Source organism: Aegilops tauschii, chromosome 4 (assembly GCF_002575655.3).
Source record: "Aegilops tauschii subsp. strangulata cultivar AL8/78 chromosome 4, Aet v6.0, whole genome shotgun sequence".
In the NCBI taxonomy this organism is placed as follows: Eukaryota; Viridiplantae; Streptophyta; class Magnoliopsida; order Poales; family Poaceae; genus Aegilops; species Aegilops tauschii.
In genome coordinates, this window is record NC_053038.3 from 407,724,650 (window position 1) to 407,739,230 (window position 14,581).

General features: G+C 43.4%; 1 protein-coding gene across 1 annotated transcript; it reads left to right on the forward strand.

Annotated features, from left to right (window-relative positions):
* The first annotated feature begins 13,038 nt into the window (after positions 1 to 13,038).
* LOC109733258 (calcium uniporter protein 2, mitochondrial-like) lies at positions 13,039 to 14,378 on the forward strand. Its single transcript, XM_020292454.4, has one exon. The coding sequence runs from the start codon at positions 13,112 to 13,114 to the stop codon at positions 14,150 to 14,152; it is 1,041 nt and encodes a 346-aa protein (XP_020148043.1). The 5' UTR covers positions 13,039 to 13,111; the 3' UTR covers positions 14,153 to 14,378.
* Positions 14,379 to 14,581: the final 203 nt, after the last annotated feature.

Genomic DNA, 14,581 nt, shown 5'->3' on the forward strand with positions numbered 1-14,581 from the left:
CTCCTTATTAATGAGATTGGTTGAATAGAAGGCTCCTCCTCGTTACCTGATTCATCATAAGAAATAATAGGAGAATATTGGGAAGTCTCTTCCCTTTCATTAGTATTCTCTTCATCTTCTATTTGTTTTCTTTTCTTTATGTAGTTGGCAATATAAGGATTTTCAATGCAATTCACCGCACAATACATATAAATTTCTTCTAGATCAATATCGAGGAATTTCTCGAGGTTATATTCTGGAATAAACTTAGTTTGACGTTTCAATTCTTCATAACCCAAAAGCAGACTAAGTCCATTATGATGTGCAAGGGAAATCAAATCATCACAATTTTTGGATACGATTCGATCATGAAACAATTTGCATTTGATATTTAAATGACCATGTTCATTGCAAAGTTCACAAGTATGGCTAAGATATTTTAAATTTTCAGCACTAACATTTAGCCTCTCTTGCAACCATTTAGTTTCTAAGTACTTGTGCCTCTTACAAAATCTATCTTCCCTTTTTGGTATGTATTTGCAAACTCTATGCACTCCACAGAAATCGACATGCTTATAAGAAATATTTTCATCATGACTAGTGCAATCATCATTAGTACCATGGATATTCAAGGAGTTCATACTAACAACATTGCAATCATGCTCATCATTCAAAGATTTAGTGCCAAACATTTTAATGCATTCTTCTTCTAACACTTCGGCACAATTTTCCTTTCCATCATACTCACGAAAGATATTAAAAAGATGAAGCGTATGAGGCAAACTCAATTCCATTTTTTTGTAATTTTCTTTTATAGACTAAACTAGTGATAAAACAAGAAACTAAAAGATTCGATTGCAAGATCTAAAGATATACCTTCAAGCACTCACCTCCCCGGCAACGGCGCCAGAAAAGAGCTTGATGTCTATTACACAACCTTCTTCTTGTAGACGTTGTTGGGCCTCCAAGTGAAGAGGTTTGTAGGACAATAGCAAATTTCCCTCAAGTGGATGACCTAAGGTTTATCAATCTATGGGAGGCGTAGGATGAAGATGGTCTCTCTCAAACAACCCTGCAACCAAATAACAAAGAGTCTCTTGTGTCCCCAACACACCCAATACAATGGTAAATTGTATAGGTGCACTAGTTTAGCGAAGAGATGGTGATACAAGTGCAATATGGATGGTAGATATAGGTTTTTGTAATCTGAAAATATAAAAACAGCAAGGTAACTAATGATAAAAGTGAGCACAAACGGTATTGCAATGCTAGGAAACAAGGCCTAGGGTTCATACTTTCACTAGTGCAAGTTCTCTCAACAATAATAACATAATTGGATCATATAACTATCCCTCAACATGCAACAAAGAGTCACTCCAAAGTCACTAATAGCGGAGAACAAACGAAGAGATTATTGTAGGGTACGAAACCACCTCAAAGTTATTCTTTCGGATCGATCTATTCAAGAGTCCGTAGTAAAATAACGCGAAGCTATTCTTTCCGTTCAATCTATCATAGAGTTCGTACTAGAATAACACCTTAAGACACAAATCAACCAAAACCCTAATGTCACCTAGATACTCCAATGTCACCTCAAGTATCCGTGGGTATGATTATACGATATGCATCACACAAACTCAGATTCATCTATTCAACCAACACAAAGAACTTCAAAGAGTGCCCCAAAGTTTCTACCGAAGAGTCAAGACGAAAACATGTGCCAACCCCTATGCATAGGTTCATGGGCGAAACCCGCAAGTTGATCACCAAAATATACATCAAGTGGATCACGTGATATCCCATTGTCACCACAGATAAGCACGGCAAGACATACATCAAGTGTTCTCAAATCCTTAAAGACTCAATCCGATTAGATAACTTCAAAGGGAAAACTCAATCCATTACAAGAGAGTAGAGGGGGAGAAACATCATAAGATCCAACTATAATAGCAAAGCTCGCGATACATCAAGATCGTAACACCTCAAGAACACGAGAGAGAGAGAGAGAGAGACAGATCAAACACATAGCTACTGGTACATACCCTCAGCCCCGAGGGTGAACTACTCCCTCCTCGTCATGGAGTGTGCCGGGATGATGAAGAAGGCCATCGGTGAGGGATCCCCCCTCCGGCAGGGTGCCGGAACAGGGTCTCGATTGGTTTTTGGTGGCTACAGTGTTGGGGAACGCAACAGTAATTCAAAATTTTCCTACGTGTCACCAAGATCAATCTAGGAGATGCTAGCAAAGAGAGAGAGGGAGTGCATCTTCATACCCTTGAAGATTGCTAAGCGGAAGCGTTACAAGAACGCGGTTGATGGAGTCGTACTCGCGGCGATTCAAATCGCGGAAGATCCGATCTAGCGCCGAACGGACGGCGCCTCCGCGTTCAACACACGTACAGCCCGGGGAAGTCTCCTCCTTCTTGATCCAGCAAGGGGAGAGGAGAAGTTGAGGGAGAACTCCAGCAGCACGACGGCGTGTTGGCGATGGAGCAAGGTTCTCCGGCAGAGCTTCGCTAAGCACTACGGAGGAGGAGGAGGAGTTGGAGGAGGAGAGGGCTGCGCCAGGCCAGGGGTGCGGCTGCCCTCCCACCCCCTCACTATATATAGGGGGAAGGGGAGAGGGGGCCGGCCCCTCTAGATTGATCTAGAGGAGGAGGCGGCGGCCAGGGGAAACCCTAGATGGGTTTCGGCGCCCCCACCCCCTAGGAAACTTGCCCCCCAAGCCGGGAGGGGCGGCTGCCCTAGGGGTGGCGCCTCCACCTCTCCTGGTTACGTGAGAGGGGTTGGGAGGGGCGCATAGCCCCTTAGTGGGCTGGTGTACCCCCTCCCCTTGGCCCATAAGGCCCCCCAACGCTTGCCGGGGCCTCCGAAACACCTTTCGGTCACGCTGGTCGTCACCCGGTACTCCCAGAACAATTCCGGACTCCAATACCCTTCGTCCAATATATCGATCTTCACCTCCGGACCACTCCGGAGTTCCTCGTCACGTCCGGGATCTCATCCGGGACTCCGAACAACCTTCAGTAACCACATACTATTTCCCATAACAACTCTAGCGTCACCGAACCTTAAGTGTGTAGACCCTACGGGTTCGGGAACCATGTAGACATGACCGAGACGTTCTCCGGCAAATAACCAACAGCGGGATCTGGATACCCATGTTGGCTCCCACATGTTCCACGATGATCTCATCGGATGAACCACGATGTCGGGGATTCAATCAATCCCGTATACAATTCCCTTTGTCCATCGGTATGTTACTTGCCCGAGATTCGATCGTCGGTATCCCAATACCTCGTTCAATCTCGTTACCGGCAAGTCTCTTTACTCATTCCGTAACGCATGATCCCGTGGCTAACTCCTTAGTCACATTGAGCTCATTATGATGATGCATTACCGAGTGGGCCCAGAGATACCTCTCCGTCATACGGAGTGACAAATCCCAGTCTCGATTCGTGCCAACCCAACAGACACTTTCGGAGATACCTGTAGTGCACCTTTATAGCCACCCAGTTACGTTGTGACGTTTGGTACACCCAAAGCATTCCTACGGTAGCCGGGAGTTGCACAATCTCATGGTCTAAGGAAATGATACTTGACATTAGAAAAGCTCTTAGCAAACGAACTACACGATCTTGTGCTATGCTTAGGATTGGGTCTTGTCCATCACATCATTCTCCTAATGATGTGATCCCGTTATCAATGACATCCAATGTCCATGGTTAGGAAAGCATAACCATCTATTGATCAACGAGCTAGTCAACTAGAGGCTTACTAGGGACATGTTGTGGTCTATGTATTCACACATGTATTACGGTTTCCAGTTAATACAATTATAGCATGAACAATAGACAATTATCATGAACAAGGAAATACAATAATAACCATTTTATTATTGCCTCTAGGGCATATTTCCAACATACAGAGGCTTGCGGCGGAACTCCCGATCTATTCTGTTCCCCAATGTTTTAGGGTATATGGACATATATAGGCAAAAGAAGTCGGTCAGGGGAGCCACGAGGGGCCCACAAGGGTGGGGGCGCGCGCAGGGGGGCAGGCGCGCCTCCCTGCCTCGTGGCCACCTCGAAGCTTCCCTGGCGTCTACTCCAAGTCTCCTGGATTTCTTCCGTTCCAAAAATAACTCTCCCGAAGGTTTCATTCCATTTGGACTCCGTTTGATATTCCTTTTCTTCGAAACACTGAAATAGGCAAGAAAACAGCAATTTGGGCTGGGCCTCCCGTTAATAGGTTAGTCCCAAAAATAATATAAAAGTGTATAATAAAGCCTATAAACATCCAAAACAGATAATATAATAGCATGGAACAATCAAAAATTATAGATACGTTGGAGACGTATCATGGCGCATGGCGCATGTGGCCCATTGTGGCATACGTCATGGCACATGTGTCAGACTGGACGCGCATACGTGTACCAAGAGGGTACGTTCCTGATGGGCCGACGAGGACGTCGGTTCCTTTGAATAGGGGTGTATGTGAGAGCCTTATTTAATAGGAATGATAGACTACTCATATCAATAAGGAATTCCTTCTTTTTCGGGAGCCCATTCGGAAAAAACTCCAAAGTTAAGCATGCTTGCCTTGGTGTAATTCTAGGATGTGTGACCGACCAGGAAGTTGGTCCCGGGTGCGCACGAGTGAAGACAAAGTGCACAAAAAAGACTAGTGTTGGTCTATGGGGCCAATCTTGATCCCGCCAGGCGTAACATGGCGTTACGTTGCCCAACAGAAAAACATAATTTTTTTGGTAAGTCGATAACAGGTGAGACAATTATGATGGTTTTCAAGGAAACCCGATGGGAAAAACCAGAGATAGGAGGGGGAATCAAAAACGTAGAGAGGAAGGGTGAACGTTCATTAGGTTGGCCGAAAGCGTTCTGCCTGGCAGAAAAAGGAACCTTACGTCCTTTAAGTAGTACGTAGAGATAGATATATTAGTTTTGTCATAAGTAAAACTTGGTAAACTCTGGCCAAGTTCCTAGAAAAATTTAGTAACATCATACATTTTCAAATCAATATCATTAGATTCCTCATTAGAATATAATTTCACATCATGTATACTTATAATTTTTATTAAAAACATATTTGTTATTGTAAATGTTCATATTATATATATTAGTATGAACACTAATAATTGATACCTCCTCCCCTGCACGTTTCAAATTATCTAATGTAGTACGTTTCGTTGGGATGAGCCTTTGACCAACGTTAACACTATTAATACGTAACTTATGTGATAGAAAATCATAACCACAAGTATAATGGGAAGCCCTTGATCGAGTAGTTCATTCGAGAGTATTTGATCCATCAGGTCATATTGAATATTAATCTAATGATATCAGCCTTATGTCACATAAAGTGTGTATTAATAGAGTAATTGTTCATAAAAAATTGTCCTAATGAAACCAAATATGATTGCTAGATAATTTTTAATAGAGGGAGCATTTGCATGGCTACAAAATTATCTGGAATGTTTAATTAGAAATGGCATATAATATAATGGAGACCGATGTCTTATCTCAAATCTTAAACTCTAAAAGATCATTAAGCAAAAAGCACACCATATTTTCTCATCTCATCTCTCTCTCTCTCTACATGTAGTGTTAAAAAAGGTTGACATCAGAGGGAATCCACACCAAGACAAAATGTGCAAACCCTAGACACCATTGAATCTCTCATCCACACCTCCTCCCCGATTCCCCCTCCTCCACCCTATACGGTGGCCTTGCCGGCGGCCAAAAGAGTGGGGACCCGTCCCTTTTGTTGTTCTCAATTAGGCCATTCGTTCCCTTCAATTTTGGTTCCCTGATGGCATCAAGGATGTGGTGACAATGATGGATGATACGTCTCCAACGTATCTATAATTTTTTATTGTTCCATGCTATTATATTATCTATTTTGGATGTTTTATATGCATTAATATGCTATTTTATATTATTTTTGGGGACTAACCTATTAACCTAGAGCCCAATGCCAGTTTTTGTTTTTTCCTTGTTTTTGAGTTTCGCAGAAAAGGAATACCAAATGGAATAAAACATTCGCGATGATTTTTCTTGGACCAGAAGACAACCAGGAGACTTGGAGTGCAACACAGAAGAGCTACGAGGCGGCCACAAGGGTGGAGGGCGCCCCCCCTACCTTGTGGGCCCCTCGATGACCCCCTGACCTAGATCTTCCTCCTATATATTCACATATATTCCCAAACCACCAGAAGTATCAACGAGAACACTTTTCCACCGCCGCAACCTTCTGTTCCCGTGAGATCCCATCTAGGGGCCTTTTCCGGCATCCTGCCGGAGGGGGATTCGATCACGCAGGGCTTCTACATCAACTCTATTGCCCTTTCGATGAAGCGTGAGTAGTTTACCTCAGACCTACGGGTCCATAGCTAGTATTTAGATGGCTTCTTCTCTCTCTTTGATTCTCAATACCATGTTCTCCTCGATGTTCTTGGAGATCTATCTGATGTAATCTTCTTTTGCGGTGTGTCTGTCGAGATCCGATGAATTGTGGATTTATGATCAGCTTATCTATGAATATTATTTGAATCTTCTCTGAATTCTTTTATGCATGATTTGATATCTTTGTAATTCTCTTCGAACAATCGGTTTGGTTTGGCCAACTAGATTGGTTTTTCTTGCAATGGGAGAAGTGCTTAGCTTTGGGTTCAATCTTGCGGTGTCCTTTCCCAGTGATAGTAAGGGCAGCAAGGCATGTATTGTATTGTTGCCATCGAGGATAAAAAGATGGGGTTTACATCATATTGCTTGAGTTTATTGCTCTACATCATGTCATCTTACTTAATGCGTTACTCTATTCTTCATGAACTTAATACTCTAGATGCAGGCAGGAGTCAGTCGATGTGTGGAGTAATAGTAGTAGAGCTACGTAGAATCGTTTCGGTCTACTTGACACGGACGTGATGCCTATATTGCATAATCATTGCCTTAGATATCATCATAACTTTGCGCTTTTCTATCAATTGCTCGACAGTAATTTGTTCACCCGCCATATTATTTGCTATCTTGAGAGAAGCCTCTAGTGAAACCTATGGCCCCCGGGTCTATTTTCCATCATATAAGTTTCCGATCTACTATTTTGCAATCTTTTACTTTCCGATCTAGAAACCAAAAATATTTACTTTACCTTTTGTTTAGTTTCATCTATCTCTATTAGATCTCACTTTTGCAAATAACCGTGAAGGGATTGACAACCCCTTTATCGCGTTGGGTGCAAGTTGTTTGATTGTTTGTGCAGGTATTGGTGATTTGTGCGTCGTCTCCTACTAGATTGGTACCTTGGTTCTCTAACTGGGGGAAATACTTATCTCTACTTTGCTGCATCACCCTTTCCTCTTCAAGGGAAAAACCAACGCAAGCTCAAGAAGTAGTAATGGAGCATTAGATTAGGGTCTCGCCAGCTAGGGGTGGATTACGAGCTGCTAAACTCGTTAAGCTCATGCTCGCTAAGGCTCGGCTCGTTAAGCTCGCTAAGATTAAGGAGCAGAAAACCCTGCTCGGCTCAGTTCGTTTGAAGCTCATTAAGCTCGTGAGCACTTGCGAGCGCTCGTTAACAGATTTTGATGTGTTACAGTCTACATGATGGGTGTTTAGATGTGCTTTTTAAGAAGGAAGATGATAACTACAAAAGAAAATGCACTAGTTTGTTGCCTCTTATGTAGACTAGATTGAATAGATGGACTAAGGTGCTACGAAAACTTTGTCGCGTAAGATAAAATTATGTTTTGTGTTGTTACTAACGAGCTTAACGAGCTACTCGTGAAACTCTTTAGCTCGTTCAATAAGCTTGTTAAGCTTAACAAGCTGAAATCAATGATTGGCTCTATTCATTAAGAAGCGAAGCCACGAGCATAACGAGCCGAACTTTCAAGCGCTCATTAAGCTCGTGAGCTACGAGGTTTTGGTCCAGCCCTATTGCCAACCTCTCCCTATCTAGACAACATCTGACCTAGCGCCGACGAAGACATGTGAGGGTACGAGTTGCTAGATTTGTTGTCTCTATTCAAATCTTGGCAGTTGGTGTGTCAATCAAGGGAAGCATCTAGCTAGCTCTTGGTGCTGTGACTTCAACCTCTTCTCCAGTTTGTTCTACGGCATGGCAAGCGTGCATCGTGTGGAGTGATCCTCCAACCCATGTTCCTTCCGTGGCTAGATCTTGTTTGTAGTGGCAAGTATCGGTTGCGGTCTTCAAAGCTTGGCATGATGAGGGTGTTTGCATGTGTTTCTTTCCTTTACTGTTGGTTCATTGCAATTTTTTATTTTTGGCGAATGACGTAAAATCAAACGAAAAAGACACCAATATGGTTTTTCTGTAATTTCTTCTAATTGTTTTATGTCTTATGGTCTATTCACTGTAGTGGCGGCTACTAGTTTACTTGATAATTGTTTTATATAGGATGCCCTTTGGATTTCTTTTCTCAAAAAAGGATGACTCACCCTATCATACGTGTTGTTAGCATATAGTGCAACCCCAATCTTCTATTTTAATGGAAGTGGTACACCCAAACACACATAGTTTCTCCATAGTAAACAATAATGCAACTATATATAATAGTGTGAGAAAAGGGAAAGATATTAGCTGCATGATCGACTCCACGAGATTTTCCATGTGGCAAAGACATCCTCGAGACCAAGGCTCTTTGAGACAAGTGCCATCTTCCTCCACATGTAGAGAAGCCTTATGAAACACTTTCTTAAGGGTTAACCTCCATCGATTCATATTTCTTGGGTGTATTTGCAATAGCTTTGGAATTATTGGGAGAAAAATAACCATTTTGTAGTTTACGATTTTAGAATGACCAGGTAGCATATTTCAAGGTCCAATATAGGAACTTTATGCTATACAAATATGTGTCACCTTATTTCCTTTTTTATCTCAACAAAAGAGACTTCATATATGTATATTATGATGCCTCGAGAGATTAAAGATGATCTTTGCAAATGTGAAGGGCCAAAAATTCGAGCTACCTACTTTATTATTTTATTTTCTAAAGCAACAAGCAAATAAAACATGTTAAAGTGTGATCAAAGAAACCATTGAGGTTTAAATAAATGTCAATTCCATATCATTACTACTTCTAGTAAGTCTTTCTTAAAAGGAGGACATGTTACATGTTCACCGTGTTACATTATGTAAGGTTAATGGGACCATTCAAATGACCAGCCTTCCAATAGCCTATTGACATCCCACATCATAGATGTTGTTAGCGTATAGTGCAGCCCCAACCTTCTATTTTCATGACAGTGATATGACCAATACACACATAGTTTCACGGTAGTCAACATCAATGCGTCTATATATTGTAGCTGAGAAAAGAGAAAGAATTAGTCACTAGATCAGCTCGACATGAATGTCCACGTGGCAAAATAATCCTCGAAAATAGGGCTCTTTGAGACTAGTGCCCTCTTCCTCCATGTGTAGAAAAAGAAAGAAAAACCAATCGAACTACGAGAAGCCTCATGAAACACTTTCTTAAGGGTTAAATTTCTCACGATTCATATTTCTAGGGGGCTAATTGCAATAGCTTCTAAGTCTTGAGAGAAAATAACCATTTTATAGTTGACGATTTTAGTATGACCAATTAGCATATTTTAAAGTCAAATATAGGCTTTATTCGTTACAAATATGTGACACTTTATTGCCTTTTCTGTCTCAAAAAAAAGAGACTGTGTATATGGATATTATGATGCCTCAAGAGATTATGACGACCTTTGCAAATGTGAAGGGCCACATATTAGAGTTAGCTAGCTTATTTTCTTTTGTAAAGCAGGAAACCCATAAAACATGTTGCTAAAGTGCGATCAAAGGAACCATTGAGGTTTCCCTCAAATAAAGGTCAACTCTATATCATTACTACTTCTAGTAAGTTTTTCTTAAGGAAGGATTTGTTACATGTTCACAACATTACATCTTGTAAGGTTGATGGAACCAATCAAATGACCAACCTTCTAGTAGCCTATTGACATCACCCGTCGTACAAGTTGTTAGCGTATAGTGCAGACCCAATCTTCTATTTTCATGTCGGTGCTAACCAATACACATATAATTTCTCCATAGTCAACATCAATGCAGCTATATATACAGTTGTGAAGAAAATGGGAGATAAATTAGTTCGCTAGATCACCTCCACATGAATGTGCACATGGTAAAGTCATTCTCCATAACAGGGCCCTTTGAGACTAGTGCCCAATTCTTCCACATGTAGAAAAGGAAGAGAAAAACAATTGAACTACAAGAAGCCTCACGAAACACTTTATTAGTCCCTCCGTTCACAAATATAAGACGTCCTAACTTATTTCTAAATCGGATGTATATATGCATGTTTTAGTGTGTTTGTTCACCCATTTTAGTATGTATGTAGTTCATATTGAAATATCCAAAAAATCTTATATTTTTTAATGGAGAGAGTACTATACTTCCATCAATTCATATTTATAGGGTGTACGTATTTGCAATAGCTTTGGAAGTCCGGAGAAAAAGTAACTGTTTTGTAGTTTATGGCTTTGTATGACCAAATAGCCTATTTCAAGGTCCAATGCAGAAACTTTATTCTATACAAATAGGCGACTCACCTCATTGCCTTTTACATCACAATAACAAGAGATTGCATATTATGACGCCTCCGGGGATTAAGACGATCTTTGCAAATGTGAAGGGTCACAAATTAGAGCTAGCCAGTTTATTATTTTATTTTGTAAAGCAGCAAACGAATAAAACATGTTGCTAAAGTGTGACCAAAGAATCCATTGAGATTTAAGTACAGGTGTGAATTCCATATCATAACTACTTCTGGTAAGTTTTACTTAAGGGTTACAGCAAAAAAAAAGGTTTCCTTAAAGGAGTATCCATCACAATTTCACGGCATTACATCCTTAAAGGTTGATGGAACCGATCAAATGGTCAGCCTTCCAGTAACGCATTGATTGATCGTGCGCATCATTGTCATCATCTAGCAAGCAAGCTGCGGGTTGCAATTGCGACCTTCCAAGCACCGCGTGCGTACTCTGTCTGATCTGATAACAAGGAATATATAGCTTTGATAGCTTCGTCTCCTTTTGCATGCTTCCACGTACTCAGCCATTTAGAATGACAAATACTATTGTATCTGCATAATTGCTGTGATTAGGGAAAACCTAGCGTAAAATAATGCCGGCATGCCTATCCAATATTAGCTTGCTGACACTTAGCAATCGAGCAACTTGTTTGACTTGCTTACAACCAAGAGAAACATTTGGTAGGCGATGAGGATGTTCAGTCCAGAACTCAACTCCCGGACATATACATATATATGTCATCCAGCTTTCCCATTGAGGATAAACATGAAACATGCCTTTCTTGCTTATCTAGGTTTGTACACACGCGGGTATATATATTGTGCACACTGCACAAGTCCACGGAGCAGGGTACATATCAGCACGGGCAAGTTTTGTCCCTGAATTACAAAAATATTTGGCCGTGCCCCCGGATGGAATTGACGGACGACCTAAAATCATACTGTACGTAGATAGCAATTTATGCATACTACTTTTTTATCCTAGAAAATATGACTATCTTGTATCGTTTGAGCGTGTACTTTAGTTTATGCTTTATCTACAAAGCGGGCAAAAGTCTGTTTCAAGAGAGTATGGCATATAAGTGCACAAGCACTATCACACATTCACAACACATGATAAAAGACCGAACCCCACAATTTCAAGATTGACGAAGTCATTGATAGAAGACTAGCTATAGATTGACAAGATTCATGCACAAGTTGTGCTACAACATATTTGCAAAATAAACCTCATGTTTCATAAAAATCAACCTACACTTCATTTGGTTTGGGATTTTGGTTATTGTGCAAAACAAACTTATATATATTATTTTATCAATATCATATCTCATCTGAGTTTCATCAAGTTTTGGATAATCGGATCATGGTTCTCTATAGTTTATCACAATACTCCCTCCGTTTCTAAATATAAGACCTTTTAGAGATTTCAATACGGATTATATACGGATGTATATAGACACATTTTAGAGTGTCGATTTATTCATTTTACCCGTATGTACCATATATTGAAATCTCTAAAAGGCACAAACGCCATCATAGTCCACGGGAACGTCTCTTTCCACTGAAGGTACATCGCTGAAAGATCTGAAATAAATACAGGAAAATGTGATCAACAACGTCAAGTCTAGGACTTGAACCCTGGTGTGCTGGGGATATCAATGTCCTCCTAACCATCCAACCAAAGATTGGTTCGCCATGTCTTTTGCTCTTGATATGTGCATGTTTTATTTGCAAAAAAAACACAATGGTTAATTTTAAAAGAAATCCCATTGTTATTTATATGCCTTTGTAATATGCTTGATTTAATATACACAATTAGTTTTTCTTAAAGTCGTTGCAATTATTTTCCCATGGCAACAAGACAGTAAGAAACACATGGAGTAAAACATTTTTTTAGTAACTGTAAATAAAAAACAGATGTTTGTTCTTTTTCTAACTCTGGAGCTAACGGCCTCATGTTTTCATTTGTTTCTAAATTATGGTTGAAACACGTGCACGGTTACTACTTACTACTTTCTGTAAGCGTAACGGCAATGTCTCCTCGCAGCAAGATAAGCAACAAGCTGAATAAGGTGTGGTATGTTTGTTTGGAATGCTCCATCTGACTTGCGTGCCGAGCTGACCGGGTTTCCAAGAAAAGAAAAACAGACTAAACGAACTTGCAGTTCGCGGTTTCGCCTAACGCGTTGGTCACATTTTTGTACGACCTCTCGCCGCACAGAGTCACAACGTACGTGTCGTCGCCATCGGAATTAGTCAGCACTACCGCATGTCTCCAGCTCCGACGAGCTGGCCTCTGAACCGCACGCCTAGCTAGCCGATGAATCCAGGTCAGCGCCACATTCAATCCTCGTTTTTAATTGCCTGGATTTCGGCTGGTAAAACGCGGCTCTATCCGCCGCGTCACACTAGCCCGGTATAAATACCCCGCCCCGTCCCCCCATTCCGACTCACCCACCCACCAAACATCCGAGCTCGAGCTCTCGTCTCTGTCACGTACCACAAACAAAGCCAGCGAAACTCGTGCCAGAAAGAAAAATGGCGTTCCGCAGAACCATTGCACGGAGCATATGGGCAGCCAAGAACGCGGCCACCTGCGCCGCCGCCGTGCCCAAGCCCCCGCCTCCCATCCTCCCGGCGCGCCGGACGCTGCCGGTGGTGGAGGACTGCCCCACGCTCGCATTCCTGCGCCCGCGCCCGGCCACCGCCCGCTACTCCACCGTCTCCGTCCCGCTCCCGCACCACTGCTTCCCCGCCTTCCCCGTCGGCGACCAGCTGTTCAACCGCCTCGTCGACGGGCTCACGCCGCCGCCTGCCGCCGTGCCGTGGAGGCCCGGGGAGACGGGCGTGACGCTGCAGGAGGCGAGGAAGGTGGCGAGGGCGGCGGAGATGGAGGCGGCGCGCGCCACGCTGAGGGCCAACCCCCAGAGCGTCGTGTCCAGGTCAGAGTACGCGGCGCTCTGCGTCGACATTGCGGGCGGCGCGGAGGGCGGGCGCAGGCTCGCCTCGGCGCTCGACGAGGCCGGTGTCGTCATCGTCCTCGCCGACGCCGTCTTCCTACGCCCCGACCAGGTCGCGAAGGCGATCGGGAGCATGCTGCCGGCGCCGTCGCGGGCGGCGGCCGCGGGCGACGACGTCGAGGCGCGCACGCGGGAGCTGCAGGCGCTGGAGCGGCAGAAGGCGGTCATCGACGCCAAGGCGGCGGCGCAGGTGCGGCGGGAGCTGTGGTGCGGGCTGGGCCTGCTGGCGGCGCAGACGCTGGGGTTCATGCGGCTCACCTTCTGGGAGCTGTCGTGGGACGTGATGGAGCCCGTGTGCTTCTACGTCACGTCCATCTACTTCATGTCCGGCTACACCTTCTTCATGCGGACGGCCACGGAGCCGTCCTTCGAGGGCTTCTACCGGAGCCGCTTCGCCACGAGGCAGCGCCGCCTCATGCGGGCCCGCCAGTTCGACGTCGCCCGGTACAACGCTCTGAAGCAAGGCGAGCGGCGCGGCGGCTCCGGCTCTGCCGGGCAGAGCGATCACGGCGAGTGCGACGCCGACGTGCTTAGGCACGCCACGCACGCACATCAGTAGCGTCTAGGAACCTCTGGTACAGGCTAACTAGTTTGAGACGTAGTCGCAAAAAGAAAAATTGAGACGTGTAGATTATAGGGTCCAGTGCTTATCAGGATTCACCGATTCAGGGTCCATGGCACAAAAAATTCAACGATGTTTGAGTTTGTTTATATATAACTAGTAGCAATTGTAAAATTCACCATTTTATCGTGAAAATTGGATCGAACATTTGTATGTTCAAAAAGGTGAACGTGCACATTTCTCTACTTCCTATAAAAAGTGAGTTGGTGATGATGGTGTGCTTGCCTTTGCGTCATCTACACCGTTGGATCTGAACGTATGACTGAGACTGAAACTTGTCGTCCTCAAACACCCTGTGGCGTGCCGAGAGTCTGAATGTTCTCTCCCGAAAGAAACCGAGTCTTCCAGAACCCCTCTCAAATTTCT

What these genes read in the sequence shown, in the direction of transcription:
- LOC109733258 (XM_020292454.4), top strand. Translation starts at nt 13,112, where the DNA reads ATGGCGTTCCGCAGAACCATTGCACGGAGCATATGGGCAGCCAAGAAC.